Consider the following 27,925-nt stretch of genomic DNA (forward strand, 5'->3'; position numbering starts at 1 on the left):
CCTACACTGCACCAGGACTTCAAAGTTGGATAAAAAGCTCTGAGAAGTGGGAATGGCCAGGAGGCTGTCTTCCCTTCCTGTGCATAGCTGGATGAAAAGTTCATTTGAAACTTATTGGTGTGGCTTGAGAACTCCTTGCCAGACGTCTCCTTCTCAGTGAACTCCTCACTAAGTTCAACTTCTCCTTTTTTTTGTTGTTGTTTGTTTTTACATGGAACGGAGGAATTCTGCTCTTTTTGAAGCAGGGATATAACTTGAAGATAGTTTACAAAACTGTTTATCTGTGTTGTGATTCTGGAAAATAACCTTTGTTGTAAACCACACCAAGATAAATATGGTTTAACCAGATGTGCCATTCTGTGGGGAAAAAAAAGTCTAATCCTGCTCTTGAATACAGCATTTCTCCTTCTATGGTGCTATGCTGCAAGGTGTGCGGTGTGTTATTTAGAGGCTCACTGCCTGCTTGTTGTATTTGTCCAGAGGAGTCAACTATCTGAGATTCTACTGAGTTGATTGATCCCTTCCCATGCCAGCTTTTCATTCAGCTATTTCAGTGTGTTGGTGTAGTGCAGCCTGTAGGCCACAAATAACTGTGCTTTGAGGACAGTGGACGAAGAGCATATTGCAGAAGAGGAAGGCAAACAACCAGCAGTCTGCCTCTCAGAGTTTGGTAGAATGAAAGAAATCTCTCTTTGCACTCCCTGCCCATCACAGGGGTGGTTCTCACAAGGAAGCAGCTCATCTCGCAGCCAGCTGGTTGCACTGAGTAGACTGGAGGCTCCCAAACCCGGTGAGAACAGCTGCCAGAGAAGCTACAAAGCCTTCTTTGTTTCTGGCATCAAAACACCTGAAGTTGGCATGAGTCAAATCTTTAAATCTCTGTGGAGCTTGACATCTCCCTTGCGATAGAGATACAAGTGCTGCTGATTGTTACGTATGTCAAGTATAATCCTGCCCTTCTTTCCCTTTGTTGCCTGCATGAGATGTTGAAAGGAGTGAGAGCGTGCTATGGTAAAGTGGGGATCAGGTCTCTTAGAATTATAGCACTTTAATCAATGGCCAAATCTTTTAGGACTAGTACATTAGAATGGTATAGAGATGCGTATTGGTGGCTTGAAATGCTACCAAATTATTTTCAGATATCAGTTTACAGTGAGATCTTTTTTGAAGCGCAAACTAAAATCATTTGCATAAGGGGAAGCAAGCCTTAATTCCAGAGCTGCTGTAATAATAGCAAAGTTGTCAGTAGTAGCCTTCACTAGTCTTATTTGCACAACTCAATGGCTGTCATGGGGATGACATTTCATTCCCATACAGCTCCTCCAGTCTTCACAGCTTTGAGGTGTTTTGCTTTTGAAATGGCAGCATCACAGCTTCAGGTTTGCTTTTGTGTCACGCGTTAAGCTGTAATGCAGACAGAAGTAAATAGATTCAAGTTCCTTCTTGTTCTCTTTTCTTCAGAAAAGATGGTGGAGCTGGACGCTGGAGGGTTTGGATATTTGGCTTTTGGTTTTCTCCTCCCCACAAGTTGACTCCCTTTTACATATTAAGCAATAGGATGGATTTTGTTACTGTCTGATTAAGATGGATTTTGTTACTTACTGTCTGATTACTCAGAGTATAAACACAGAAGTAGATTGCATGCTTTTGTTCCTGTAGCACGAAAGGAGATACTTGTCCATACGAAGCTGCATTTGATTGTACACTGAGATTTTTATGTTGAAAACTATTTTTGTGTTTGTGACTTTTTTAAGGTGCTGGGAACCCAAACTGCAAAGTTGCAATTGTAATGGGCAAAACCAAGAACTCCTCAGCATCCAGGTAAGGATTCCTAGGAGGTTCAAAGAGCTGCCTATAATTTGTTTTCAGGAGGTGTCACTGCTTGCAAAAGCTTTAGATGCAGTAGTATTGCATGGATTGGTTGGTTGGATGTGGCTGTGACTTGCAGAGGACTTTTGAACCCTTGGCCGTGTTCAGCTAAAAATACAGATGACTGAGATCCTGATTTTTTTTTTGGTCAGCTCTGATGACTGAAACCTCCCCATCTGTTCACCAACTTCATCCAAGTGCTTCCCCTTCCATTGCACTCACTGTAGTGCTTGTGCAGCTGTGTGATGGATTGGATCAGGAAATTCTTAGAGTAACCTGAGTTTGGAGGAGCCCCAGGGATCAAGCAGGCCAGTTCCTGACTCCATGCAAGGCCACCCAAAATCACTCCTTTGAATTTTGCCTCTCATTCTCATATTCTAAATCCTTGTATTTGGGGCAGAATGTGTGTGTTAGCTTATGAGAAGAGTTTAGCTTAGTGAGAAGAGTTTATGACGTGAATGCACCTGACACATTGTGGAATGTTGCATCCTTTCAACAGTAGCATGCTCCTTTTTTTTCCTTTCAATTTGCAGTTTCTCAAATCTCAACTTACAGTTTACTTTCTAAGTGTGATTTATGAAAGCAGTTTACAAGAACTGCTTGCTTAAACAATAATAAAACCAAAACCTTTCAGAACTTTCCTGAACAGAATGAGTACATGAGGCATATCAGAGACCTACTAAGGTTACTAACTAAGTTTAAAAAAAAAATTATCTGTGGATATAAAAAGTTTGAAACGTAAGGATGTTTATGTGAAGTTATGTGCAGTGACACCGTTGCACATCTTTAATCAGACTTTCTGATTGCATTCCTATATCACAGAGTCATAGGATGGTTTGGGTTGGAAGGGACCTTTAAGATCATCTGGTTCCAACCCCCTGTTATAGGGAGGGTCACCTCCCTCTACACCAGGTTGCTCAAAGCCCCATCCAGCCTGGCCTTGAATGCTTCCAGGAGGGGGCATCCACAGCCTCTCTGGGCAACCTGTTCCAGTGTCTCACCACCCTTACAGTAAAGAATTTCTTCCTAATATCTCTAAATTTACCGTCTTCCAGATTAAAGCCATTTCCTCTCATTGTGTAGCTGAATATATGTGAATACAATATTCACTTCTTTCTGTTTCAAGTAAATAATGCAGTGTATCTTGTTCAGCTGTTTGTTAGTGCCACGCTAAAACCTCCTCTTGCAAAAAAATAAGCCATGTGTAAAATGCTTTGCAACTTGCCTGCTTTTCAAAAGGCCTGCTGAAGTCGTGCAGCTTGTAGCACATACAACTGGAAATATTTATGTCTCTAAGTTGGATTGTAGCCCAAATTCCAGTGATTATCAGAAATTTTTGGATGTGTTTAGGTTCCCTTGGGAAATAAGCATTGTTTGTTTTCCAGCATCCAGGGTGGGTTGTCCAGCAGCCGTGTGAGCTGTGGCATCCGCAGGGCTATCTGGAAGCTGCACAAAGGTTGATGGAGGGAATGATACTGCACTTTCTAGAGCTGGAGCTCAGAGACTCATGAGGTCACCTCCTGTCCTGTGTGACTGATAACCCTCCTTAAATGTCCTGGAGACATTTAAATGTGAGGATTACTTTCCTAGACTGTAGGCAAGCTAAAATGAGGATGATGATAAACATGTTCTGAGAACAAAGAGGGAAGGCTGGGGGAGGAAATGGACTGTATGAGACAGAAGCAGATGGTAGAGCATTGCAGAGGTGACAGAGGGAATAGCTTTTCATTCAAGGTATGTTAGATGGCAGTTGTATATTTGGTGGTCCATGCATGTGCCATACTACTACATGCAGACAGGATGGCTGCAATATGCAGAAGTAAATGTCAACATGTATGCAATTGCTGAATTGAGGGTAAAAAAAAAAACACAAGGGAATAGGACAGAGAGGAGGCTAAAAATTAACCACAACACGTACTTTTTGTCTTGATGCAGGTACAAGCAGCACAGCATGATCATTGTCCCCATGGACACCCCGGGAGTGAGGCTGATACGACCGCTCTCAGTGTTTGGCTACATGGGTAGGTGATAGGAGTTACTGACTGTACATCTGTTACTGTTAGCCATCCCAGGAGCTGTAGTAATACTAATCAGTGTTATGTATGAAACAGACCAGTAAAATGCATATAGAGAAAGCATTAGGAATTGAAGGCTTCTTGTTTTGCTTTCTTTAAGCGTAGACATTATCCTCCTTCATTTTACCCTGCTGCTGTTTTCTCTGTATCTGTAGATGAGATCCACGGAGGACATTTTGAGGTACATTTTAATGATGTACGAGTTCCTGTCTCCAATATAATACTGGGTGAGTTTTAATATAATTGCTCCTTAATACGTACAGCAACAAATCAAATTTACAAAAACAGTGGTTTATTTTATGAATCACCAGAAATTAATGTAAACATTTAATGGAGGATTCCTTAGATAAGGTGTGTCCAGCTGTGGTTGGCAGTCTGCCTGCTGCTTGGATCTAACTTGCTGAGAGCAAAATGATGACTGAAGGAAGGATGTAGCTGTAGCTGTTGTGCAAAAGACAGTTCCAGGATGTGGAGCAACACAGAAAGTGTAGATGACGTTCTTTTTCCCAAACCAGTCCTCATGGACTTCACTTTTTAAACAGAGAGCTTTCTGCTGCAGTCTGTGGCCATCCAAGCTTGGGTAGCTGCAGGTTTAGAGGAACTGAAAGAAAAATGTAAGAAAGAGCAGGCCAGCAGTGTGACCTTCTGCAGGGAGAACTTTGCTCTAGTTCTCTCTGTTGGAAAATGACAATTTAGTTTTCTCTTTTTAAAAATACTTTTATTGCACTGAACTTACTTTAGTAGCCCTTGGACTTGGAAACCCCAAAGTCTTCCCTTAGCTTCTCATAAATATATTTTTCAGTGTGAGATTAACATTTAAATTATATCAAGTAAATCAAGCCCTCTCAGCAATCATCCTAGGGTGATCTTTGTGCTGTGAGTAGTATTAACAATGGGTCAGTGTAGATGTAAACAAGCACAACACTTACACAAAATAAACTTCAGAGTTTACTTCTAGCTCTGCTGCTATGTAGACACTTCTGCTCTGAGCCATTGATCACTTCAAGCAGAAATCAAGGGATCTGCCTCTGTTTTTCTTTTCACCCAGGTGAGGGAAGGGGGTTTGAGATAGCACAAGGTCGGCTTGGGCCAGGCCGCATTCATCACTGCATGAGGTCCATTGGTGCAGCTGAAACTGCTTTAGAGATCTTGTGCCAGCGTGCAGCACAGAGAGAGACTTTTGGGAAGAAACTGTACCACCATGTAAGCATGTTTTCACCTTGTCTCTATTCACATCTATTCCAGACATCATCTTTTGTTTTGCCCATATCTGGAGTTGAAACACAGTTGCACAAGAGCATGCTTGCTATCTTTTATCAATAGGAATAAGAAGTTGGCACTCTGCTTTTAAGAACCATCAGCTTTTAAATGTTTGCATTTCAAGTGTTCCTCAATCTTACCCAACAGCTGGAATGACTATTGGAAAGAAACTATTGTAAAGAAACAAGTGAAGGCAATGGAAAGAGGAAGCTGAGACAGTGTCTGGCAGAGCTTATAAAAAAACTTGTGCAGACCCAGAGGGAATAATCTTACACGTACATTTTCCAGTCATATCATTGCCAAACCTGCCTTTGCTACCAAAACCTGGAATGAAAATTGGATGAGGCACCCTCTGCATTTCTCAGAAATTCACCACAGGCACCCTGATGCAGCCACAGGCAGCACCTTGGGGCAGGACACAGCTGCAGAACTGAAGCAGGTTCTCCCCAGCTGAGAAGGGAAGCTGTTGGCTGTCTGGGGTGACAGGCTGACCATCACCTCCACCCTGCCCCTGTGGAAGTGACAGCTCTGGGAGCTGGCAGCAGGAGGGAGCATCTGAAAACCTGCACAGGGGTTCAGACCACCTTTGCTGCTATAAGCCAAGCCCCCAGACCTTGCAATGAAGTTAGTGCTGTGCCTGCCAAGGCAGCAACATTCACACTCCAGCCAGTGCCTGAAGCTGGCTCAGGCTCCAAATGGCTTTTTACTGACAAGCATCACATGAGCATTGCACTATGTGGGCTGCACAGGGAAATGAGCTAAGAGCAGGGAGGGGCTGCTAAGAGCACATTACAAGCAACTGTATGTATTTCATGCTTAGTTTGGCTCAAGGGAGCTACTACTGGATCACTGTGAAGATAAATGCAGCAGGCACAACCCTGCAGCTGTTTGTCTGGATATATAACACACCGCCACCACCAGCTTAAGAAAAACAGAATTGAGTTCTCCCCAAATTTTTGTATACTAGGGCATGTCACACAGGGAAGTGATTGTGAGTTGTGGAGTCAGGTGAGGGAAAGCAAGCCAGCCTTGAAGGGCTTCAAGAAGAGAGGTAGCAGGCAGTGGGGATGGGCACAGAAGTGGGAGTGGATCAGGATCTGGAGTCTCTGAATGACTGAGAAATGTGAGTGTCTTCCTTAAAGTAGGCTTAAGCTGACCAGGCAAAAGAATTAAATGACTTTCTGCCTCTTTTTTCTCAATTTTTTTTTGGTTTTTGTCTCTGCAGGAAGTTATTGCCCACTGGATCGCTGAGTGCCGCCTTAGCATAGAACAAGCTCGACTGCTTACCCTGAAAACAGCCAGCAAGATTGACACGTTGGGCAACAGAAAAGCTAGGAAAGAAGTAAGTTGGTTTTTTTTTGGCAGCCTTGGACTAGGACCTGTGAGATGCAATACCTGCACATTTTCAGGAGATAACTAATTGAAATTAAGTGAAAACATATTGCTAAAAGTCATAGAGTACAGCTTCATGTTGCAATAGAAACTGTTAGGATGTGTTTTTTTTCTCCTACTGAGAGTATATGAAACACTCAGCTTAAAGACTTCAATCTGGTGTGATGCATTTGAAAACTAAAACAGTTTAAGTATGGCTCAGTCATCTTAGCACACCAGCATAGTTTTGTATGGCTGTCCCTCATAGAGACTTTCTTGGAACAGGAATGGGAACTGTACTATCTGATACCAGTTTTCAGTAGAACTGTTAGGTAAACATATTCACTTATGAAACTTATTATTAAAGTTCTCCTCTGCCTACAGATAGCCATGACCAAAGTGGTTGTGCCTCGAGCTGTGCTTAAAGTGATTGACTGTGCAATCCAAGTGTGTGGTGGAGCTGGAGTTTCCCAGGATTTTCCTTTGGCTTCTATGTGAGTAAGGAAGACTTATCTCTGCTGTCTGAGGGCTCTTTTTAAGATAAGGTAATGGTGTAATTCCAGTACATGTTTGTTTTCACCTCAAGTAGCCGAAGTCATGGGCCATGTGCCCACATGCACAAAATGAATTTTATAATTAAATGGCCTTGCTTTATCCCAACAAGAACAATAATAACCAAACAACCCACTGCAAAATAGCAAAAAACCCACACACACAGCTGCCAAGGGAACTAAACTACTTCTAACGTGCAGCATAAAGGAGCTATTTCTAAAGTTCAGTTTAATCCCCTGTGCATCCGTTGGGGTGAAGCCTTCAGAATTTCCAGCACATGCATCTCAACTCTGCCAGAATATTTCAGCTGCAACATCTCCCGTGCCTCCCATGCAATGGCTCTTTTAATAAGACTCCGAAGAACGTGACTATATCAGAATTAGATCTGAGAATTCCCACTGCCAGACCGGTTTGCTTCTGCAGCACGGCTGGAACTCTGCTCCTAATTCAGATCTCCCTGCACAGGTTTGCATACATTCGGACCTTACGTGTGGCAGATGGGCCTGATGAAGTTCATCTGTCAACAATTGCAAGGTGGGAACTACTCGATCAATCAAAGAAGCTAACTGCAAAAATCTGATGTCAGCATAAAGCCCTCTCACGTGGATGGGGGACTTAGAAAAGATGACACTGCTCAGTACAATGCTGTTTAATCTAAAAGTGAATGAATACAAAATTCTGATTCCAGCTTGAAGCAATAAGTATTCTCAACCTTTACTCATAACTATTGCACTTACTAATTACTACACTTTCCATAAAATTTTTTACAATCCCACAGCTGAAGTAAGGGCATATGTAAAATAAATAAACAGCAGGATATTCCTGGGTTCTTTATAACACTGAATAAAATTTATTTTCTAACAGGCTTAAAGTGCTTTATTTGCTCTGAGCCAAAGCACTATAACTTTTTATCATCAAGTCAAGGCAACATAAACTTCATTACTGATTAGATGACATAGAAATGCCTGTCTTCCTTTTTCTGGAACATGGCTTCAGTCCAGTCCTCTTTCCTCACCCCTTCTCACTGACCATTACATTCAGTCCTTCTCGCTCCTGCCAAGTCAGGGGTAGTGCAGTGCAGGTCAGGGCTAGGACACAGCAGATCATCTATAGCTGCTCCTTACTTTGAATAAAGTTATCTCCTCCCTTTTCTCCATCTAGACACCCATTTAGTCTTCCCTTGCATCCTGCCTTGTGCATCCTCAAGCCTCCTCCTGGCTCCAGCTCTTTCATGGAGATATCTGAGCTTAGGTGGCACTTTCCCCTCTGAAGGGCCGAATTTTGACTGGGACTACTGCTGACTTGCACAGGGCAGTTCATGGCCACTGCTCTCAAACCCAGCTCTGCTATTTTGTGTCCCTCTGTGAAGTTCTCAGAGGTCACAGTTCCTCATTAACAATCCACTTTTGACTCAAGTTACTTACAACACAACTCATTAATGCAACAGAAGTAGTTCTATTTCCTATAAAGATAGGGCTTTTCAGCTTATACAGGGTTGATCAACAACTAACCAAGGATAACAAGTGTCTTCTTTTTGCATAAACAACCAACTCTAGCCTGATATAAGAGCTCAGAAAGCCATACATAGCTGCCCGGCTTAAGGTCAGAACTTGCTGCAAACTCATCCTGAAGACCAAGCCAAACTCTGTGAGCCGTCACCTGAAAGGTGTTCTAGCAAAAGCTGCTCAACTCAGAGTAGTACAAAGGCAAAGTATTTACAGCTGGAAGCTTCCTGCAAATAAGTTTCTTCATATCAATTCAGTACATCTGAAAAATAAGAGATGAGAGCTCCTGTCAAGCAGTCAAATAACAATCTACATTTCCATGTCTTGGTTTCCTCAGGAATTAAGAATGTCCACAAGTCAGTTGCTGAAATGCATTTCAAATATGAAAACCTACACTGTTCTGGTTTAGGAGTTCCACTCCAGAGAGTCAAAACATTCACATTTGTCCAAGCAAGAACTGCCAGGAACCCAGTTTAGCCACACTCTGTGAGACCTCTGACCACCCTGACTTCCCCATGCCCTCAAAGAACTGCTACGTAAGAACACCACTTTTATCTCATTAACAAGGCTCTTAATTCCCTTTATTTTAAAATTTTATGTACATATGAATGATCTGTATAATGTACACTCAAATATAGAAAGTTTTTATATACTGGATAATGTATAGAACATTTCACAATTACACTAATCTCTTACATAACATGTCAACTTGAAGTTTTTTGCTGAAGCTTTTTCAGTTTGGTAAAGCCAGTTATACATACGAATGTCTAATGCTGTTTGATCTCAGGGAAATAATGTTAATGATTAAGGACATCAGTGAACCAGTACAGGGACAAACCCTTTGGAAGTCATGTTCAGTGGGGAGTGATCGTGTCTGACTGGGAAAAGAAGGGATGCCTTTTTAGTGGGTGTTGGTGAGGTCAAAGTGATTTTAGCCCAATTCCTCTAGACTGTAGCTCAACTCCAGTCATGCTATTTCATAAAATATAAAAACTAGGAAAGTTTGATTCACAGTCTTGTAAACAAATACAAAGGAACAAAATGTGCTTACGTACAACAAGAAAAAATTCTTGTGTACCCATTTCAGCTGATCCACAGAGTGCTTTCTTACGTTGCAGTGTGATAGAGTCACTGACAACTTTTTCCTAAAAAACAGTCATAGAAAAAGGAATAACACTGTCATTAAACACTTGGAAAGGCAGTAATTTCACTTCAACATCTTGGAGGAAAACACAGTTCCTCATCACTGGCCAGTCTGCCTTTGTGTCTCTTTGATGAGAGATTCTAGTCCTTAGCTGATATCTCCCACTTCGTTGTCTACCGGGGGTGGTATGTTGGGCATTACAGATGACGTTGTCCCTGCAGTAAGGTAACCAGCAACTCCAGGGCCTTTTGGAAAGAAAACAGAACACCAGTGGTTAGTTTCAGTTCTGGAAAGCGACAAAACAGCCTAATTTTAGACTTTGTAGGCCCCTTCAAACAGAGCCATTCTATTCCAATTCCCCCTTGTAACACAGATGCATAATCCAAGTCAACCAGACAAGCATTTATAAGTTTTCTTTTGGATTCTTTGGAGTCTAAGGACACGAGGTGTTAAGGCAGTAGTTCTCTCAGTCATTAGGTGGGGTAGCCTGCATAAAGCATTCTCAGACTCAGTACGTAAAAAAAAAACCCAAACAACAGCATTATCCATCTCATCTTCCACCACAGAAGGGACAGGAAAGAGGAGGTGGATCTCCTTCACCATGGAGAGAAACCATTGCAGAAGAAATGCCTTTGGGCACAAGCTCTACTACTGGGAAGGATTTCCCAGGCACTTGTGGGAAATGGAAGCACAATGTGCTGCTGCCTTATGGCCAGGCAGAACTGGCCTGCACTTCTTTAGGGCAGCTCCTTGTGCCACTGCTTAAAAACTCAGCTTCGCACTGCAGCCATAGCCCCCTGCCTCTTCCTCCCTCCCTTCCCCCAAAGCTCACAGTTAACACTTAGTCATAAGAAAACATACAACAAACAATGAAAACTTGTGCTGCAGCATGAGGTGTTTTAACAGTGATTCTTATCAGATTAACAACCGTAGAAAACTGCTAACTCTCAATATGTTTTTTCATCAATAAGTGACTGACCTGTTATCAGATCACCAGCATACAATGCAGATCTTTGATGTAGTAAGTTCTGCTTGCTCCTTTGCTCTCCCCATAAATCATCCTCTCTGATTTCTCCTCTATTTCCTCCCTTCATTCCCCACCCTCCCTTCCCACACTACAACGAGGAGCCAGAAGACCAGAGCATGGTTTATCTCAAGACAAAACAGTCCTACACTGCTGCTGCAAAAGCTGGAGAGCCAAGCAAGCAGCACCACTGCTAAGGTGATCCCTGTCTTTGGAAATGGACTCTGCAGCACCTCAGTGGCACCTGCAGACAGAGCCAGACCCACTCATAAATAGCCTAGTGCAACAGTTCCACCAGTGCTCATGTCCCTCAAGCTTTCCCATTACTTATTGTTTTCCATACTCAAGGAGTTCAGTTCATCCATAATACCAGCAGGAATCAGCGCCTGCAGTTTTTAGTTGCCTACTGCTGTGTGCAGAAAGAAGGCAGGTTTGTCAGTGTTTTTGCAGTCTGGGAACACACGTGTTAATTCTGTGGCATGCATCTGTTACTTGGAACGCAGCAAATGCAGCATGCATTTTGCAAGATGGTATCTACCTGCTTTAGAGAGCTACACAGAAGTTAGCAAGCTGCCTGGCAGAGCAGATCTAAAGCCCACTTCTCAGGTGAAGGGGACTGCTGCCAGTTAGAAGGGAAGGAGAAGAGACACCTGAGGGAAGAGAAATAAGCAAGGGAAGTTTCAAGGGAAGTGCAAATAGCAAAGCAGTTTGAAGCAAAGGCAGAATACAAGGTGAAGCAGGTCAAAAATAAAGCCTGTAGTTTAGTTTCCATCTGTGGTTTGCGTTTGTACAGCATCTTCATTCTATATTTGCAAGCAGTTAAACATTAAGCAATCTAAATGCAGCACAGTTTAGAGAGTCACACTGCCCCAGTCTGAAGCCTGACAGTTTCTGGTAGATGCTTCAGCCAGGCTTTACTTCACATTTTTAATTCACAGTATTTAAAAAATACTACAGAATTCAGCACCAACCACATGAAGCATTCAATTATTGTTTGTCAAAGTGGCATTAAATAGTAGTAATGCAATATACAGTAAATTTCTGCAAGAATCAGTAAACTCTTGTTCAGAGCTGAAGTATTCTTTTGTGAAATGACATAAGAGTTATTGGCACATAAGTATCTGCTTCTACAATCTCCAATTCTAGATTTTACAAGTTCCTGCTTCATTTTCTCAAAATACATGCAAGTACTCCACAAGAAACTTTTCTGACTATACATCCATCTGATTTATACCTCCTTATTTCAGTTGTGCTCTTAATCAAAAACCTAAATCAAGATTCCTATATTAAATTAAATGAGAAAGTTCCATGCAGCATTGGAAGCCTTCACAGTGACCTGTCACCAAAGACTAAGCCCATAGCTGGGAGGTTAATCTGCCATGCCATTACCAGCAAGAAATTCACATTGTTTGCTTTGTGTATCACAACAAAGGTGTGAGTGCTCTTCCACACCATTAGTGAGACTAGTGGCATCATGGGGCACAGCTCCAGTCCTGATGGTACTGGTAGGGGACTCACCACAGCTGTGTTCATGTGTGCTGCAAGCTCTGTATGCAGGCATGAGGCCATTCCCACCAAGGAACATGACTTCAAGCTCAGGGCTGCTGGCATTCAAACTGTTCTGTGCTACAACCACATACCTTACGCTAGGCAGCATAATTCACAAGGCAAAATTATTACTGTATGGTTACTTGAAGTATCACTGCCTTTTAAAGTCTTAATTCAATTCTGAGGAGTTTTATTCTTGATCCCCCAACACCAACTTCAGAAAACAATCTGCTCTAAAACCAAAGTAGACTGATCCTGAGAAGGAGTGAGAAGTTGCCCTCGTTCAGATCTGATTAAATCTGTCACTAGTGTAACCTGCAAGAATTGTTGGTTCCCAGATTACATTTCTGATTATTTTAAAATTAGGTACAGGAAAGGCTACCCAGAGAAATACATTCTCTATCAGAAGAAAATGAACTCACTAAAAATGTTTTTAGAAACTTCAGATATTTATACAGCATTCAGTGTTCAGGCCGAGTGATGGCATGAGATACTGAGGATAAGCACCACCTCCAGAGTTAAGTCTGACAACTGAGTTAACAGTTCAGTATGATTCAGGACCGAAAATAGGAAGGGTTTGTTCACCTGTGAGGTATCCTGCTGTTTGAGTCTCAGAAATGAACAAGTCATGTTTCTGATCTTTGAAGGCACTCCACACAGAAGAACGAGACAGAATTTCATTTACCTGTAGTATTTGAAAACATTAGGGCAGTGAGTGACACAACATTCTATGAGAACAAACTTATTTCCTAGAACTAAAACTTTCTGAAGTGATTACCAAATAGCACAGCCTGGAATACAGAATCACACATTTACAAGGAGACTGCAGCAGTTTTTCTTCCATTTGAACTGTGTGGGTAAATATATATTTAATAGCCCATAAAGAAAACTCATTTAGTTGCTTGACTTTTCTCCCTCATCCCACTGTAAAGCAATGAGGAAAAGCAAAACTGCAAGCATTTGTTTGCCAGGCATCCATAGCATAAGGAGAAAAGGACTTTTCCTGTACTATAGCAAGGTAAGGACAAGTCTTTCCTGCAAGTAGGCCTTAGCTTTGAAAAGCATTCAGCAAGGGCATGAGAAAAAGATTTGATATTGTATATTTGCATATACATCCATAACTGCTGCAGTTGTCTACAAAAGCATTCATCAAGACAAACAACAACAACAAAGATCAATTCAATTTCTAACAACAGTTCTGAAGACAGGTCAGTAAAGAAACAGTTTATAGAATACTTATTGCACTTGGAATTTGTGTTTTTACCCAGTGCTCCTCACTGTGCATTCAATCAATTCCTCCTCCACAGGAAACCAAGACTGACAAGCTCTAACAAATCATGATTTTGCAGTTATGTCTCAGTAATGTTTTAGGTGGAATGATGCTCGTGACAGCCATAACTTAATCCTGAACAAGAGATGTTCAGAGTTGGATGTTCCATACACAGAAAACTCAGTTCAATGCTTCTCAGTACATACCTGTTCTCCATACTGTAGGCTGCGAGACATGGATTTCAGAGCTTTAACAATCTGAGCTTTTGTTGCAGATGGGCTTTCCAGGTTCTCAAGACCAATACCTTCAAGTAGTTTTAGAAGATAAGGGACCAAATCTGCTTTCAAAGCCTGCAAACATCCACAAACGACTCACCTTAATATGGACTAGAAAGCTCCAGATGTTCCATGTTTTACATTGTTGGATTACTTTTTGTACAAACCAGAAGTAACAACTATTACAAAGTATTTATTTAGCTAGTTTTTCCTGAGCCTCCCAAATACTAATCAACAATCCTGCTCTGCATAGGTGCAAGCTCTGTTGAATTAACTGCTGCTTCCATGCTATGCTTTCTCAGCAGACAAAAGAGAACACTACTGTAATACAAGAAGCTTCAATGCTTAGGCAACACCTTTGACCAGATCTGCATTTTGGATTTCTGACTTTTTTCCAACATGAAAAGCACATTAATTAGATGGTTTTTGGAAGGTCTCTTGGGCACCAAGTTGAATCAGAGAATCATTTGAGTAGGAAGGGACCCTTAGAGGTAATCCAGTCCAACTCCCCTGCAATGAACAGGGACACCTACAGGTGCACCATCAGGTGCTCAGAGCCCCATCCAGCCTGACCTTATATGTCTCTAGGGATAGGGCACCCACCACCTCTCTGAGCAGTCTGTGCCAGTACCTCACCACCTTTATTGTCAAAAACGTCTTCCTTATGTCCAGTCTAAATCTCCCTTCTTTTAGTCCGAAACCATTTCCTCCTTGATCTATCACAACAGACTCTGCTGAAGAGCCTGTCCCCTTCTTTCTTACAGTCCACCTTTAAATACTGAAAGGCCACGTTCCCATCCATCAGTACCTCCAAGTCCTTTCCAGCAGGGCTGTGCTCCATCCCTGCATCCCCCAGCTTGTACTGATGGTGGGGGTTGCCACAACCCAGGTACAAGACCTTGCCCTGGAATTCGTTGAACCTCCTCAGGTTCTCCTAGGCCAACTGTTTGAGCCTGTCTAGATCTCCCTGGATGGCAACCTGTCCTTGGGGCATGTCAGTTGCAGCACCCAGAATGGTACCTCTGTTCCTATGAGCAGACTTGATAGCCAAATATTACATCTCTACAGAATGAGAACATACTTACTTGGGCTACTAAGTCATTTTGCTCCTTCTGAAACATTCGATTAAGTGCTTCACAGGCCACACCAATTACATCTGGTCTCTTTTTCATTCCATTCATGAGAGGACTAATAGTCTCAAGTGATGCCATTGCTCGAACACAAAGCTATGAAGAAAGAAATCAGAGCACTTTATGCCAGATCCAGTCAGCCACCTCTAAAGTTTCCACAAGAAATAATGTTTCCTTTATCCTATCAATTCTCCATCCGATGTTCACCCAGCATGCAGTATTTACAGTCAGAATTCTAACACCCTTCTATAAGCACCAGTAAGTGATACAAATACTCCAACTACACTTTTCTCCCTGAATGCTCAGATGATTCAGTACCTCATTGTCAGACAGTATGTGCATGACCCGAATGGCACTTTTAGGAATGGCATTGTTCTTGTGGTTCATAGCTTGGATTATCTTGTGAAGATGACCGAGGGGAGGGACTTGATCAGCTAGCTGAGGCTGGGCACTGAACAGGCACACAGTTGCTGTGGTAATAGTTTCTAAGGTTTCTCCCTTTAGGAAAAAAACAAAACCAGAAAATATAACTCAGTAAAGCCTTACATACGTAACATTTCTCTATTGTTCCACCTTACAGTATACACTGCATTGCCAGTGTTTGTATCATGTGGCTTTGCACTGAGACTTAAAGCAAAGTTTAGGAGAATGCAATCAGCTCCAACAGCAGGAGACATCCACTGAATCTCTGGAACATAGATTACATATTAATTACCATTAAGTACCATTTTCACTAATTAGAGAACCTGACATTTGGCTGCAGCCTATGTATGCACAACACCATACACTAAAATGTCCAGGAGAATCACAACACCATAATGCCTCTTAAATGCTTTGGAAGTTTCTGCAGTGCACAACAGCACTGACACATGTTGCATTTTGCATGCTTACACAGACTGCCATCGTGTGTTACTAATAAAGATGTCTGTTTTATTCAGCATGCAATTTAGTTGTCTCCCGGCAGATATAAGCTAGAAACTGTCTGAATGGTGTTTAAAAATTCAGTTATTATAATTAAACTACTAGCTTGAAAAATAGTCTTATTTAAACTACCTACCATTAGCTCTTCTGCATTAAGTTAATTCTTAGGTGGGAACCTTATTTAGGTCATGTAATTTACACCATCAGAGTGAAAAATTGAAGTTGCAGAAGGACACTAGAATTGTGAAGGCAAGAAAGTTATTAGGCTGCATAAAACAAGTGCTATTTTGTTTGGTTGGCCAGTCAATGAATAACAATTCTCTAAGACTTGTCATTACATTGTAACATAAGCCTCTAAGACTTATGAGATACTTCTGTGGCTTCAGAGACTTTAAAATTACTCATGCAGAAGTTGCGTAAGCATACCTATGCACTTCTGCATTGAGCAGACAAACAAATCATTCATGGTTCAAAGAAGGTGTAAGGATCAAAGTTAATCAGATACTAGAAGACCAGCAGCATGAGACTACTAGACAAACTCAAAGAGTAGAGTTATAAAGACAATCATCTTACATGAGGGTTATTTTTCTCCAGTAGTTCAGTGAACTTTTCCAGCAGCGCAATGAGAAATTCTCTTGGTTTCCGTAAAACCCAGGCCGGCTGGGCAATAAATATCCTTAAGAAGACTCCTCCCACTGAAAGTTCACCATCTGCCTCACCATACACCACAGCAAAGTCTTCAGGCAGCTGTTAAGTCACAAACAACAGGGAGTTCTGACTTAGCAAGGAGCATTTGCAAAAACAGTAATTGTTCCTGATAAACCTGGCACAATGGAGCAGTTCAGAGTAATCATCTTTGAGATTCAATGTGTGATTAATGTTTCTGAACACCGACAGACTTTTCACCTGGTAGTTTACTACGACTACCTAACAAGTCACAGGACTTCTTCCAGCAAACTAGTACTCCCTGTGGTCACTGAATTATTTAAGTCTTAGAATGAGCTGAACTGTCAAAGAATTCAAAGTTCTGAGTTGCCACTACTGGCAAAAATACTGCTAAGTGTCTGATTTCCAAATACAAGTAGTAGTGAAAATTAAATTAAAATAGTCATTGCAGCACTGAGTTCCTATCGATGCTCTGAGAAAGAAGAAAGCATATAAACAGAAAGTGACATACATGCGTGTATCAGCTGTCTTACAGTCTCCCCGGGGAGATCCCAAGAAGAAAAAGTATACTTTTACCTTCCAGTTAGTGTCAGGGTTGTCCCTCTGAAGTTTAAAGTGCCTATAAAAAAAACAGGTATGTTTTAAAGAGCAGTAAAAAAAAAAAAAAAACACCACTTCCTTTCCTGCTTGATACCGTATCAATCTCCCTCTATCATTTGTAAGATAATTCCAGTAGTTTTTAAATCCCATTCTCCTCCTTCCACATCTTATGGAAGTGCAAGTTTCACTAATATATGGATTGCAAAGATTCTACTTCTTACAGACAGAGCTCTGCGATAGTTTCTGTAGTGAGTCTGGTAGGGACATGGAATTTGCCATGGAAAAATAACAAATTTCATTTGGAATGAGCTGAGAAGCAGGTAAAAGCTGAACTGTTCCAGGTATGCAGGGTGGATCAGCAGTCTCTACTCTGCAATTTGTCATACAGACTAAGAGACAAGACATAAAACCTATGTTTTCTAGGCTTCTGATTCCAGTAATTCATGGCTATGTCAAAACTTTAACTCCTATTTTGAAACTGTTATTCACTCTCATACATGCAAAGGAGGCTCTGAAAACAGAAACAGAGGCTGGATACAGTACTACTACTATCTGGTGTGAAATAGTACAATGGAAATATTGAGATTGCTGTCAGTTTTGGCCTGTGGCCATTTGGTTTTCCATCTTCCCCTTATTATGAAGCAGAACTCCCCAAATGTCACTCTCTGGTAAGCCTTGAAGGTAGTGTAGGAATGAAGTATGGCCTCTGTGCAGCATGGCTGTTGTTTATCCTGTGCTCTTTCTCTAGGACCTCTTATGCTCCTTTCTGTCTCTCGTTTCTTCTAACATTTGCCATATGAAGGAGGAACATTTTGCTGCCATTCAGTACCACTAAGAATGTCTCAGCTGAGGAAACAGATAAGCAGCAGGTCTTTACATACTCAAGCATCATTTCTCGAACTGTTGTTGATACTTTCTCCCTGGAGTTGTCATTCCAAATTAACTCCGGATTTTCATGAGTTCCCTCAAATATATGAACAGCAGCTTCGGGGTTGTCTCTCATAGCATCCATGAAGACTCCAGGCAAAAATTTCATCAGCATAATCCTAACCTAGAAAGGATGAACACAACTGATCTTTAGTAAAACATAACACCCGAAACAAAACAATGCTTATTCACAGAACAAGTTGAGAACTCCAGGAATTGTGGTTACAAAACAGAACAGCGCTGTGACTTTAAACAGTGCTAGCTAGTGTAAGGTTTGAATCTACGTATCTAATGTTGTAGTCATTACAAATGGAAACCAAACTGCTTATTAACAGAAGTGTTTTATTCACTGTAACTAACAGCCCATTCAGAAATTAAAAGTTAACTATTTTTTGAGAAAAATAGCTTGCTCTTCACAAGAACGTTTAAGTTGCAGAAGAATTGGTTGCTTTCAGTCTTTAGAGAGGTTGGCACTGTCAAGATAAGAGTTCTAACTAGAGCCATTACAATCCTTACCTTTGGACCCACCAGCTTATCTGCAGTCATTTTGGCAAAGAGCTCTGCTGTTTGGGCTCGGACCTGTGGATGAGTTGAGTTGCAGAACATATCTAGCAAGTAGATTAAAGCACCTGCACAAAGAAATAAGAGAGCATTTGAGCTTTCTTCTAGTCACAGGTAGCATAAATTTACTGATCTGACCACTGTTATGTGAGTCACATTTCAGAGAAATGGGATTTCAATTTACTACTGTACCTTTTGCCATGGCCTCTTTAATTATTTTGGTGCTAGATGTCAAAGCATACAAAGTTTCAAGGACAAGCTGCCGACCTGCCAAGATAAGAAGTATTAATGAACTACATAGCAAAGTTCTTAATTAATCAAAGAACTAATAAGGAACATCAATCATACATTCTCATATAGCAACTTAATTGAATGTTTACTACCCAAATTCCCTAAAACAGTCAATTAAATTACATGCAATTCAAATACAATTTGCATATCTGACATTCAGGTATTCAGCTCACATATTTAAGGTAATGATCAGGTTACTTAGAATGGTTTTGGTAATCATCCCCGCTGAAACAGCATTTTAACACTGCAGTTAAGCACAGTCAGCTCCATTCAATCTTGCTTTTGAATTGGAGCACTTTGCCTTGCAAGACTCCAAGAATTGTACAGTACATACTGGAAGGTAAGGAATGCAGGAGTGCCAGTAAGTTTGCAAGAACCATCGCTTCAGCAATGTTGTTCACACATTCTTGATTACTTGTTACTATGTTCACTACCTGTAAAAGTGAAAAAGCAAGGCTTGATTACATTCCAGCTATTAAGACATCATTATGAAAATGCAGTGCATGGTGAAGCAACTTACTAGCCAATATACAGTGTTTAATTCTGACACCAAATTGACTTATGTCAGAGAAGAAGGGGACAAGGACACAAGCTATAACTTGTTCCTCAAAGGAGCTGCCTGACAGCTTGGACCCCAGGCCTTGACACGTTTTAGATGTTACTCTTAACAGTTACATAATCAGGCTGATACATGCTGGTTGGTTGGCAACTTTTTGTTGCTCCTTTGTTTGTTCATTTTTACCTCCAGAGCCAACTGCTGCACCTGGCCAGCTCCATGAACACGCAGAAGGGAGAATATCAACTTAAAGTGGCCTATACATTCACATTCAGAACCTGGAAGAGATCAAAAATGATTCAATTCACATTTGCCCAAACATTCACTGAAGGCCATCCTAAGCCCACATTTGACTTGCAAAGAGATGGTAAAGAACAGATGCTTATATATAGTCAAGTAATTATAGTAGTTCCTACAAGACAGCAACTACTGCAAAATTATATCTAGCTTCCACGAAGTCTTGGGTCAACAGTATTTCAAAAGAGTAGGAAACTTCCTCTAAGGCAAGAGACTGCACCTTTCTTTGGATTACCTAGTTTATGCATTTTTACAGACAAATAAGGAAGTTCACTTATTTGCAGTATGGCTGGTTCACCAGTACTTCTTGTCTTCACATACATTTGTCTGATTCAGTGCTGCTAGTTTCTTGCTGTCTGCAACAGTAACAGCTACCTTCACAATTATAGCTGCAACATACAGGTTATCCTCAGGCTGGGCTCTTTATCGCATCCCGTTGCTGTTAGAACCAAAAACGTCTTCAGTCATAGCATCTCAGACTTTTCCAGTCTGAGTTCCTTTGACATGTATTCATAGATCTTTGTGACCACTCTCAAGAGCATTCTCTCTTCCTGCTTGGTAAGACACTGACATGTTTAGGTGTTTGTAGCTATGCAGTACTCAGGTCCAGGGGGCTATTTTTTGCTTGTTTGCTGCGAGGAAATTAAAATCTCAAAAGATTCTTCAAAGGATTACAGAATGTTATGTAAGTCCACCTGGCAACATCAGTCCAGAGTTCAAATTAAAAGCTAATGTTTCAGAGAAGATAAGACTCAAATTTTGCAGAAAATGAATACGTATACTGATAGTGTTCTCCAGAAAAAAAACCCACCACAAAGCCAAGCCTATATATAAGCCCATCAAGAATATTAAGGTCCGCTAGCCAGCAAAGCTATCTTTCAGCTAAAAGGAAGCTTAAGACTAGAGTTCTATATTTTAAGTTCATCTTTAAGAAAGCCAATCAAAGTGTTTGTTTTAAGCCTACCTGGGTTGTGTTTTATCACATTTCTCAGAGCCTCCAGAGCCATTTCAACTCTCCGTAACCGATCTCCATGTTGATTGGACTCTACTTTCCCAGTCTGTGTTATTGCCATTAATGTATGAAGGTATTGTGCTTGTGAACCTATGTAATCCAGAAGGCTTGCAGCAAATGCTTTAGGAAGCTTTGAAGAGATGAGAACATTTTCAGTTTTGTGATGCAACAGTATTCATACTACAGAAACGCGTAGACAAATTACCTACCCACATTTAACAACTCTTCCCAAACAAGAAGCATTTTTCCACTGTTGTGGCTATAACATTTGACCCACATTAATTCTAATAACATGCTAACACACCCTTAGATAGCTACTTCAATTGCTTAAGGTGTATAGCTTTTGATAAGTATAGACAGGAAGCAAAGCCAGTTAGCAGAATCACCACCTCCTGGTATTGATCTGAGTGTCTGCAGTACAAGCTTGTAGAAGAAAGGTATTAAATCATCCATAGAAGCACATCTTTATGACAAACTCATTCTTTTTAGTTTATTCTGCTCCAATAGAAACATCCCAGAACACACTCACTCTGTTGGATATAACCTCCATATAATCATTTTTTCCATTTATTTATACCAACAGATAAATAAAGTAACCTTCCAATAATAGTCTGGGGTTTAACGAAAAGATTCCAGTCAGATCTCACCTCTAGTTGGAAGGTAGGAACCTCATTGTAGACTCTAACAAAAATTTCTCCCACAATAAGCTCTTTTGCATGGTCACTGAAGACAAAATCAGATCCATAGCTCTTGTCACATTCACCCTTTAAGCAAAGAGACAAGCAGGTCAAGCTCAGAAAGAAAACAATCATGTAGAAAGCATAAAGCAATAACCCAGGCAATGAAATAGATAACACTTAAAACAGATGTCCATCTAAGTTTTCTGCTCACTGTATTATAAGCAGATGTACCAAAACATGACATAATTTTAAATCCCATTACTATTCATCTTTAATTTATTTATCCATTTTTGAAATATGGAGTATCTTACTCTCTTAATCATGCTTTCTTGTTGAGATTCCAAGAACTCAAGTAATTCAGCTCTTGTCCCGTTGTTCCAGATCAAGTAGGGATTCTCTGTGTTACTGTTAAGCATCTTCAGGGTCTAAGAGACAAGGAATATACATGATTTACTACATCCACTCTGCATAACCAAAGCTAAGTTTTAATCTCCATGTTTCACGATATCAGTTTATTTAATGTGAGTTTCATAGGCAGGTTTGAAGTGTGAAGCTTTCCAAATACCAGGAAAAACATGTTAGTTATTTGGTACAGTACAGTCTATATTTTAATTTCTCTTCATTCTTCTTCAAGCTGCACTTCAGATTCTCCTGGTTTTAACAGTGGGCAGCAATTAATTGCAATATCATGTAGATGACTTTCTCAGCACTTTTAAATAAAAGTTTAGACTCCGCTCTCTAACGTTATAGTCCTTAAACTACCAACACTTAACTCAGCTTCTTTCCTTCTATGTTTGTCTTGCACATCTTATCCTACAGGCTGTTGATTCTGTCCATTGAGCCTGAGGCTAAAATAGGTTGTTGTTTTTGCTGCTGCCATTACTCCAGCTGCATAGAAAAATTACACTGCTGTTCTCCGTACCAGGTTAGTGTAAGAGAGCCCCTGTGCTTTAAGAATGTTACAAGTGACTAATTGCTTCTTCCATAACTCCGTAGAGAAAGTTTTGGCCAACAGATGCTTACCTCAGTAGCACTGACCACAGCAAGTTTCCTTGCAATATAGGGTGTCAGCATTCCAGCCAAGCTTTTTCTGATTGCTGGGTTTTCAGGTGTAGCTTGTTCTTCAGAGAGATACCCTCCAAGTCGACTCAAGGCTAGCAGACTGAGTTTAGCAAGGCTATTTGCTACCTCCTGAAAAATATAAAAGCAGCTTTAAGACAAGAAATAGCTAGAAAAGTACCACAATAACTAGAAAGATTCATCTAACATTATCACACCAAGATGAACAAAACTCATATTCTCTATTTATCTGCATCACTGATTATACACTGACATCTAATACTGTTACTGGCTCAACAGATTTAGTTACACATGAGTAGAAAAAAACGGGTCACTGAAATGACCCAAAAGCTACAGAAACTGTTATACTAGATGGCTTCTAATCAGCAAAGAGTTCCTGCTAGCAGCTGTCAAATAACAGTAAACGCCTTTTCCAACAGTGCTACAAGAGTTATTAAGTACTGTTCAAAGCTCATCCCATTCAGTAGCTGAGGAAGAAGTGCCCAACTTAAAGGGTCACTAGTTAAAGAAAATGGAGTGTGAGCCACTTATGTAGTCATAGGCCAAAGTAACAATGCAGCTCTGAAGTAGTATGTTAGATATGTTCATGGAATCACTAGATGAGACTCCAGAAGTTGTTTTTCCCTCTAGCACAAATTTACCTTTTTAATGTTAACTGTACATAAAAATCCTCCGCTGTATGAAGTCTACTAGAAATCATTGTTCTTTAGTTTTAACATTTGTTCTTGCAATTCACTGATGCCAGAAAATATTTGAGTACACTTATTTTATTAGTAAAAGATGGCAAACAACTACCCATGGTGTCTGAAATCCTGGCACCTTTTTAACATTACCTGGTGATTAGAATCTTCACTTTTCTGAATACCGCTCTCCTCTAATGTATAGTCATAGTTGAAGAGGTAACCCAGCAGGTACCACAGAACTCCCGCTTGGAACAAGTGTGTTTGTAGCCAATAATCTAAAGCAAAGGAGCTAACACACTCTACTCCCAAAGAAGCTACTCGTGGTATGTTCTGAAAGGAAAAAAGTTCACTTAAGTACTTGTAACAAACAAAAGCCAACTGGCTGCCTTACCAAGCAAGAGTTAGAGTCAAAAGTTGTTAATCCACACTTAGATGGAGATGACGAATTATATGAAGTCCAATGTTTGGTAGCCAACCAACATACCTAATTAGTCAGCATCCTTCAAGGGAAGAGTCTTTGAATATTTGTTTCTTAAGACTAGAAATGAGTGTGGATGAGCCAAGGGAATAAGAATTGAAGGTAGCATAGGTTCCCAGGCAAGTGTTTTTTGGCAATACATGGGCTGTGCAGGGACTAAAGAACCTATAGTCAAATACTATGTAGACTCATTCAAGCTCATACTAAGTGAAAATGTGAAAGAAGTTCGAGATGAGCTTGCCGTTGTCAATTCAATATAAATTCTGCATTTATAACAAGATTCAAGTGCTAAGACCTGATTAGCAAAAAACTTCTTGAAGGTTGTTCCCAGAAATTATGTTGATTTAAGAGTGTTTATACAAGATCTAACTCTAGCACATCAGTTAGCAATCAAAAGTATGCAAAACCTTGATAGTAGACTTAAAATACAGTCATTAAACTGATACAAATAGAAAAATCAATAACAAGGCACTGGAGTTCTGTATCCCATAAAAATAAACTGGGATCTTACGTAAGTCTTTTCTACTGTGCTCCTGTTTGCCTTAAAATGAGAAGATTGCCCTGAACATTTAATAGCCAAGTATTAATTTAGGAAAAGGTCAAGAGCTCTTACCTTGCCATAATACAGTAACCTACAGAGGTCCTTAATGATGTTAGGCATTTCTGTAATTTTCTCTCTGCATTCCTCAAACTGAGCTGCCACGCTGTAACATTTACTAATATATCCACACACCTATAAAAAGAAATACTTCACTGGCACCAACTGAAAGGTAAACGTATGTTTACAAATTCATCTTATTTTAAAATATATACATACACACAGTTTCTCAGAAGACTGATATAAATTAGGTTGCTACAACTTACCTGTACAGACATATCATCTGGCTTACTAGAATGAGTCAAGACTGCCACACAACGATTAAATGCTTCTTGCAATACCTGTGAGGATTGGATGATATGTAAGTTCAGTCACAACAAAAACTGACAAAGGTTGGCAGAAATAGAACAGGTTTGGTAAGCCCATATATACTGGTTGAATGGAATTCCTGTTTGACAAAGCAGTCTGTTGCTCACTCATGTACTCTGTAGGAAAAAATTCCTTCCAAGTACTAGCATTTGCGGCTTGACAAGAGTGGACAGCATTCATATGTGAGCAAATATGCACAAAAAAAAACATTTCTGCTTAAGTGGCTTCTTCATGTTTATCATTGTTTCACATACAGAATACAGAAGCCCTCAACAGCATCCAATAAATAAGTAGATAAATATCATATGTAGTCTTATCCACCGTTGAGCAAACAAGTCTAAGTCTGGAAAAGTGTACTCTGCAAGAGATTTTTCTATGTCCAGAAAAGAAAATATGTACAAATGGAACTAGGTCTCAAGAATGATCCCTTAACGTATCTGATGACCTTTGCACCGAGGAATCTAAAAGACAAAACCACCTTCAATAAAGTTTCTTTCAATCTACCTCCATTCCATTTTCTCTTCGCAGTTCTTCTGCATTTAGTGCTGAACAATTGACTGTGTGGAAAGCAAGTTCTGTGGCAGCAGGCAACAGAGGAGATTCTTTGGAAAACAAGAGGTCATCTGATGTTTCAATGGTAATAGTCTTAATCAGCATAGGATAGCCTGCATACTTGTAAGGTTTCAACTCTGAAAAAAAGAAAGGTCTTGAAGATTACCTATAAGAAGAGTTTATGCCATTTAAACCATAACATACTTATCAATGGAACATATATGAGCATACAAAGACTAAGAGTCAAAGAAAACAAATGCTTAGGAAAAATAGAATAAGAGGGAGCAGCACACACAGTCCGACTCCCTGACACATCACATTATTCATGCTGAATGGAAGCTGACAAAATATAAGGGACAGATTCACTAGAAGAAATACTTCAAGGTAAAAAGACTTATCTACAGCTCACAAAGCCCCCAGGCTAATAGCTTTCCAAATAATGTCCATTTCCAGGAAAACATCTATTCAGCTTTGCTATTAGTCTTCCCTAAGCCAGGATTGTCTTCAGGTTTAAGGAGCATGTATGGTCCCATTTGTTTGACACAGCAATTTGGTTTAAGTAGTTTTATTTTTCAATACTTTGGAAGCCAGCAGAGAGAATAAAAAAAAAAGCTGGGATTAGAGTACTCAAACTATATCTCTCTCATTCAGGCCCTGAAAGAGGTGGTGTTACAGCTCACCCATCTGGGGACTCCAGTCAGAATTTCTGCATGATTACACTTTTGTGGTTATTAAAGTGAGAAATCTCAGATATACCCAGAATCTGTTATCTACTTACTCAGTGCTAGTGAGGACCTTTCTGAACAGACAAAAAGTTCGTCTCAGTTATGTATGGAGGAAGATTCAAACTGATTAATACCAGAGCAGAGAATTTCAAAAAGCCTCTTACGCTTTTTCTAATTAGGTTTAATTAGAAATTTTATTTTGTTTAAAGAAGTCCTACTTTGAAGCCCACTACCAGACTGACATAATGCTGTGGCAAGCCAAAAGCTACATCAACAGAAAGCAGACTAAAGAACTTTGAAGGTTAAAGCTGACCACAACATCCATTAAAGAAGTGAATTTAGAACATTCTTCTGAGATAGCATGCCTACCTTCCTTATGCCTGTTGAAGAGGATGCTTTGAGTTTTCAAAATCAAAATGATGTTTTCAGGATCTGGCCCATCTATCACTTTGGCAGACTTCGTGCATAGAAATTCGTATGCTTTATTAACTTTCTCAAACATGTCCTGCAAATAAAGGTAACAACTTCCAAATTACTACAAGTCTACAGCTCAATTTATACGCAGGTAAACCAAAACATCCACCAGCCACTATGCTGGTTTTGTTGCCTTATTACACTTCAGAAAATATTCTGAATAACCTCAAGAACACTTATTCACAGTTGAGTTTTCTTTTATTTTCTGAACTCCACTACAGGAGAAAGACTAAAACTATTTTCTTGTAACAGAGACTTAAAGTTTATTTGATTGTAAGAATGGGAAGAGGACTCAATGTCTTTGAAAGTGAGCTATTAGCTTCTTTACATGCAGAGTAACTGTTTAAACTAGATGCTTTCTGAGATGTGGTTTGATCTGATTATACAAGAGTTTACTGTGAAAATTTTAACATTTGCTAAACAAAATCAGTTCAATTACTCATCTGCAGTACTACTTGGAATCCTGTAATACGAATAAAGATATAATGTGTAAGAGGGAGATAGAAAAATTAAAGTGGACAGTAAGAACTCTTAAAACAGCAGAATCTGTACCCATTTATTAGTATTAGTAATACATACCCTGCCTTCTGGATTCTTGTCTGGGTGATATTTTTGGGCCAGCCTGAAATAAGCTTTCCTGACCTTGCTTTCCTCATGCCTGTCAGAAAACAAGTCCCGTTACACCAAATAACATCAAAAAAACCAAGCCTGATTTCTCAAAACACTATTAACAGTAGTACCTGAAATTAAGTGAAAACAACAAGGCTCTCTATTTCCATTTGAGAATCCTGCTTCATCAGCTGAACTGACCAGGTAATCATGCAGCCACAAAACAGAAATTTCAGCACCTCTTGCTCAGATATACTAACCAGAAGGAACTTAAAGTCACTGGGTATTTTATAAAAAGAATATAAATGAGCTGTTAGTGATAAAAGTTAAAAGTCTGTATATCTGAGTTCATAACTTATAGTAAGTGTACAGCTCTTAATGCACTACTACAAAACTGGTATTTTTCTTCTAGAAGTCTGAAGTTAAAAACAAGTGGCAAGGTACTGAGTAAGAAATTTGTCCACTATCATTAAGAAAAAGGACAAGATTTGGCAGGTGGAAGGAAGGAAGATTAGAGAAACTGAGTTCTACTCTGAGCAGATTCAGATTCTGCCTTATTCTCTGTTTAATATGCTTTAGTCTAATATTCACCATGTAGAATAGCCTAGTGAAAGTTAAGGGACAGCACAAAGCATTTTTCCCAGTTTCGGTTCATCTGAACATTTCACAGTTATTCTCTCAAAGACAGCTGGATTTTCATTGCTTTGTATCTTAGAAAAAAGATTTCTCCACTGAGAAAGACATGGGTACTAGATATAACTGAACTGGAACCAGTAATTGGTTGCAAGTACTGAGATAAGCTTCAGTTTGTTCACTGTACAGA

At 40.1% G+C, this 27,925-nt stretch overlaps 2 protein-coding genes across 4 annotated transcripts in view; one reads left to right on the top strand and one right to left on the bottom strand.

Annotated features, from left to right (window-relative positions):
• ACAD11 (acyl-CoA dehydrogenase family member 11) overlaps nt 1-8,632 on the top strand; it is a 28,654-nt gene extending 20,022 nt beyond the window's left edge. The window contains exons 14-20 of the mRNA XM_031590314.2: nt 1,755-1,821; nt 3,805-3,890; nt 4,100-4,171; nt 4,993-5,147; nt 6,430-6,546; nt 6,960-7,069; nt 7,593-8,632. Coding sequence (XP_031446174.1) covers nt 1,755-1,821; nt 3,805-3,890; nt 4,100-4,171; nt 4,993-5,147; nt 6,430-6,546; nt 6,960-7,069; nt 7,593-7,707 — 722 coding nt within the window. The 3' untranslated portion in view covers nt 7,708-8,632. The remainder of the gene's footprint in view (nt 1-1,754; nt 1,822-3,804; nt 3,891-4,099; nt 4,172-4,992; nt 5,148-6,429; nt 6,547-6,959; nt 7,070-7,592) is intronic.
• Nucleotides 8,633-8,679: 47 nt separating this feature from the next.
• DNAJC13 (DnaJ heat shock protein family (Hsp40) member C13) overlaps nt 8,680-27,925 on the bottom strand; it is a 52,628-nt gene continuing 33,382 nt past the window's right edge. For all 3 annotated transcript variants that reach the window (XM_031590312.2, XM_031590311.2, XM_090142438.1), the window contains 22 exons: nt 27,073-27,151; nt 26,389-26,524; nt 25,247-25,431; nt 24,640-24,714; nt 24,389-24,508; nt 23,448-23,627; nt 22,558-22,725; nt 21,846-21,959; nt 21,502-21,618; nt 20,807-20,984; nt 19,732-19,823; nt 19,324-19,423; nt 18,891-18,965; nt 18,654-18,766; nt 18,092-18,261; nt 17,187-17,229; nt 16,518-16,691; nt 15,342-15,521; nt 14,979-15,119; nt 13,825-13,968; nt 12,934-13,033; nt 8,680-10,021 (listed from right to left, as the gene is read on the bottom strand). In XM_031590312.2, the coding sequence (XP_031446172.1) occupies nt 9,924-10,021; nt 12,934-13,033; nt 13,825-13,968; nt 14,979-15,119; nt 15,342-15,521; nt 16,518-16,691; nt 17,187-17,229; nt 18,092-18,261; nt 18,654-18,766; nt 18,891-18,965; nt 19,324-19,423; nt 19,732-19,823; nt 20,807-20,984; nt 21,502-21,618; nt 21,846-21,959; nt 22,558-22,725; nt 23,448-23,627; nt 24,389-24,508; nt 24,640-24,714; nt 25,247-25,431; nt 26,389-26,524; nt 27,073-27,151 (2,782 nt within the window). In that variant the 3' untranslated portion in view covers nt 8,680-9,923. The remainder of the gene's footprint in view (nt 10,022-12,933; nt 13,034-13,824; nt 13,969-14,978; nt 15,120-15,341; nt 15,522-16,517; nt 16,692-17,186; nt 17,230-18,091; nt 18,262-18,653; nt 18,767-18,890; nt 18,966-19,323; nt 19,424-19,731; nt 19,824-20,806; nt 20,985-21,501; nt 21,619-21,845; nt 21,960-22,557; nt 22,726-23,447; nt 23,628-24,388; nt 24,509-24,639; nt 24,715-25,246; nt 25,432-26,388; nt 26,525-27,072; nt 27,152-27,925) is intronic.

The sequence above is a fragment of the Phasianus colchicus genome, chromosome 6 (genome assembly GCF_987193195.1).
Source record: "Phasianus colchicus chromosome 6, bPhaCol1.hap1.1, whole genome shotgun sequence".
NCBI lineage: Eukaryota > Metazoa > Chordata > Aves > Galliformes > Phasianidae > Phasianus > Phasianus colchicus.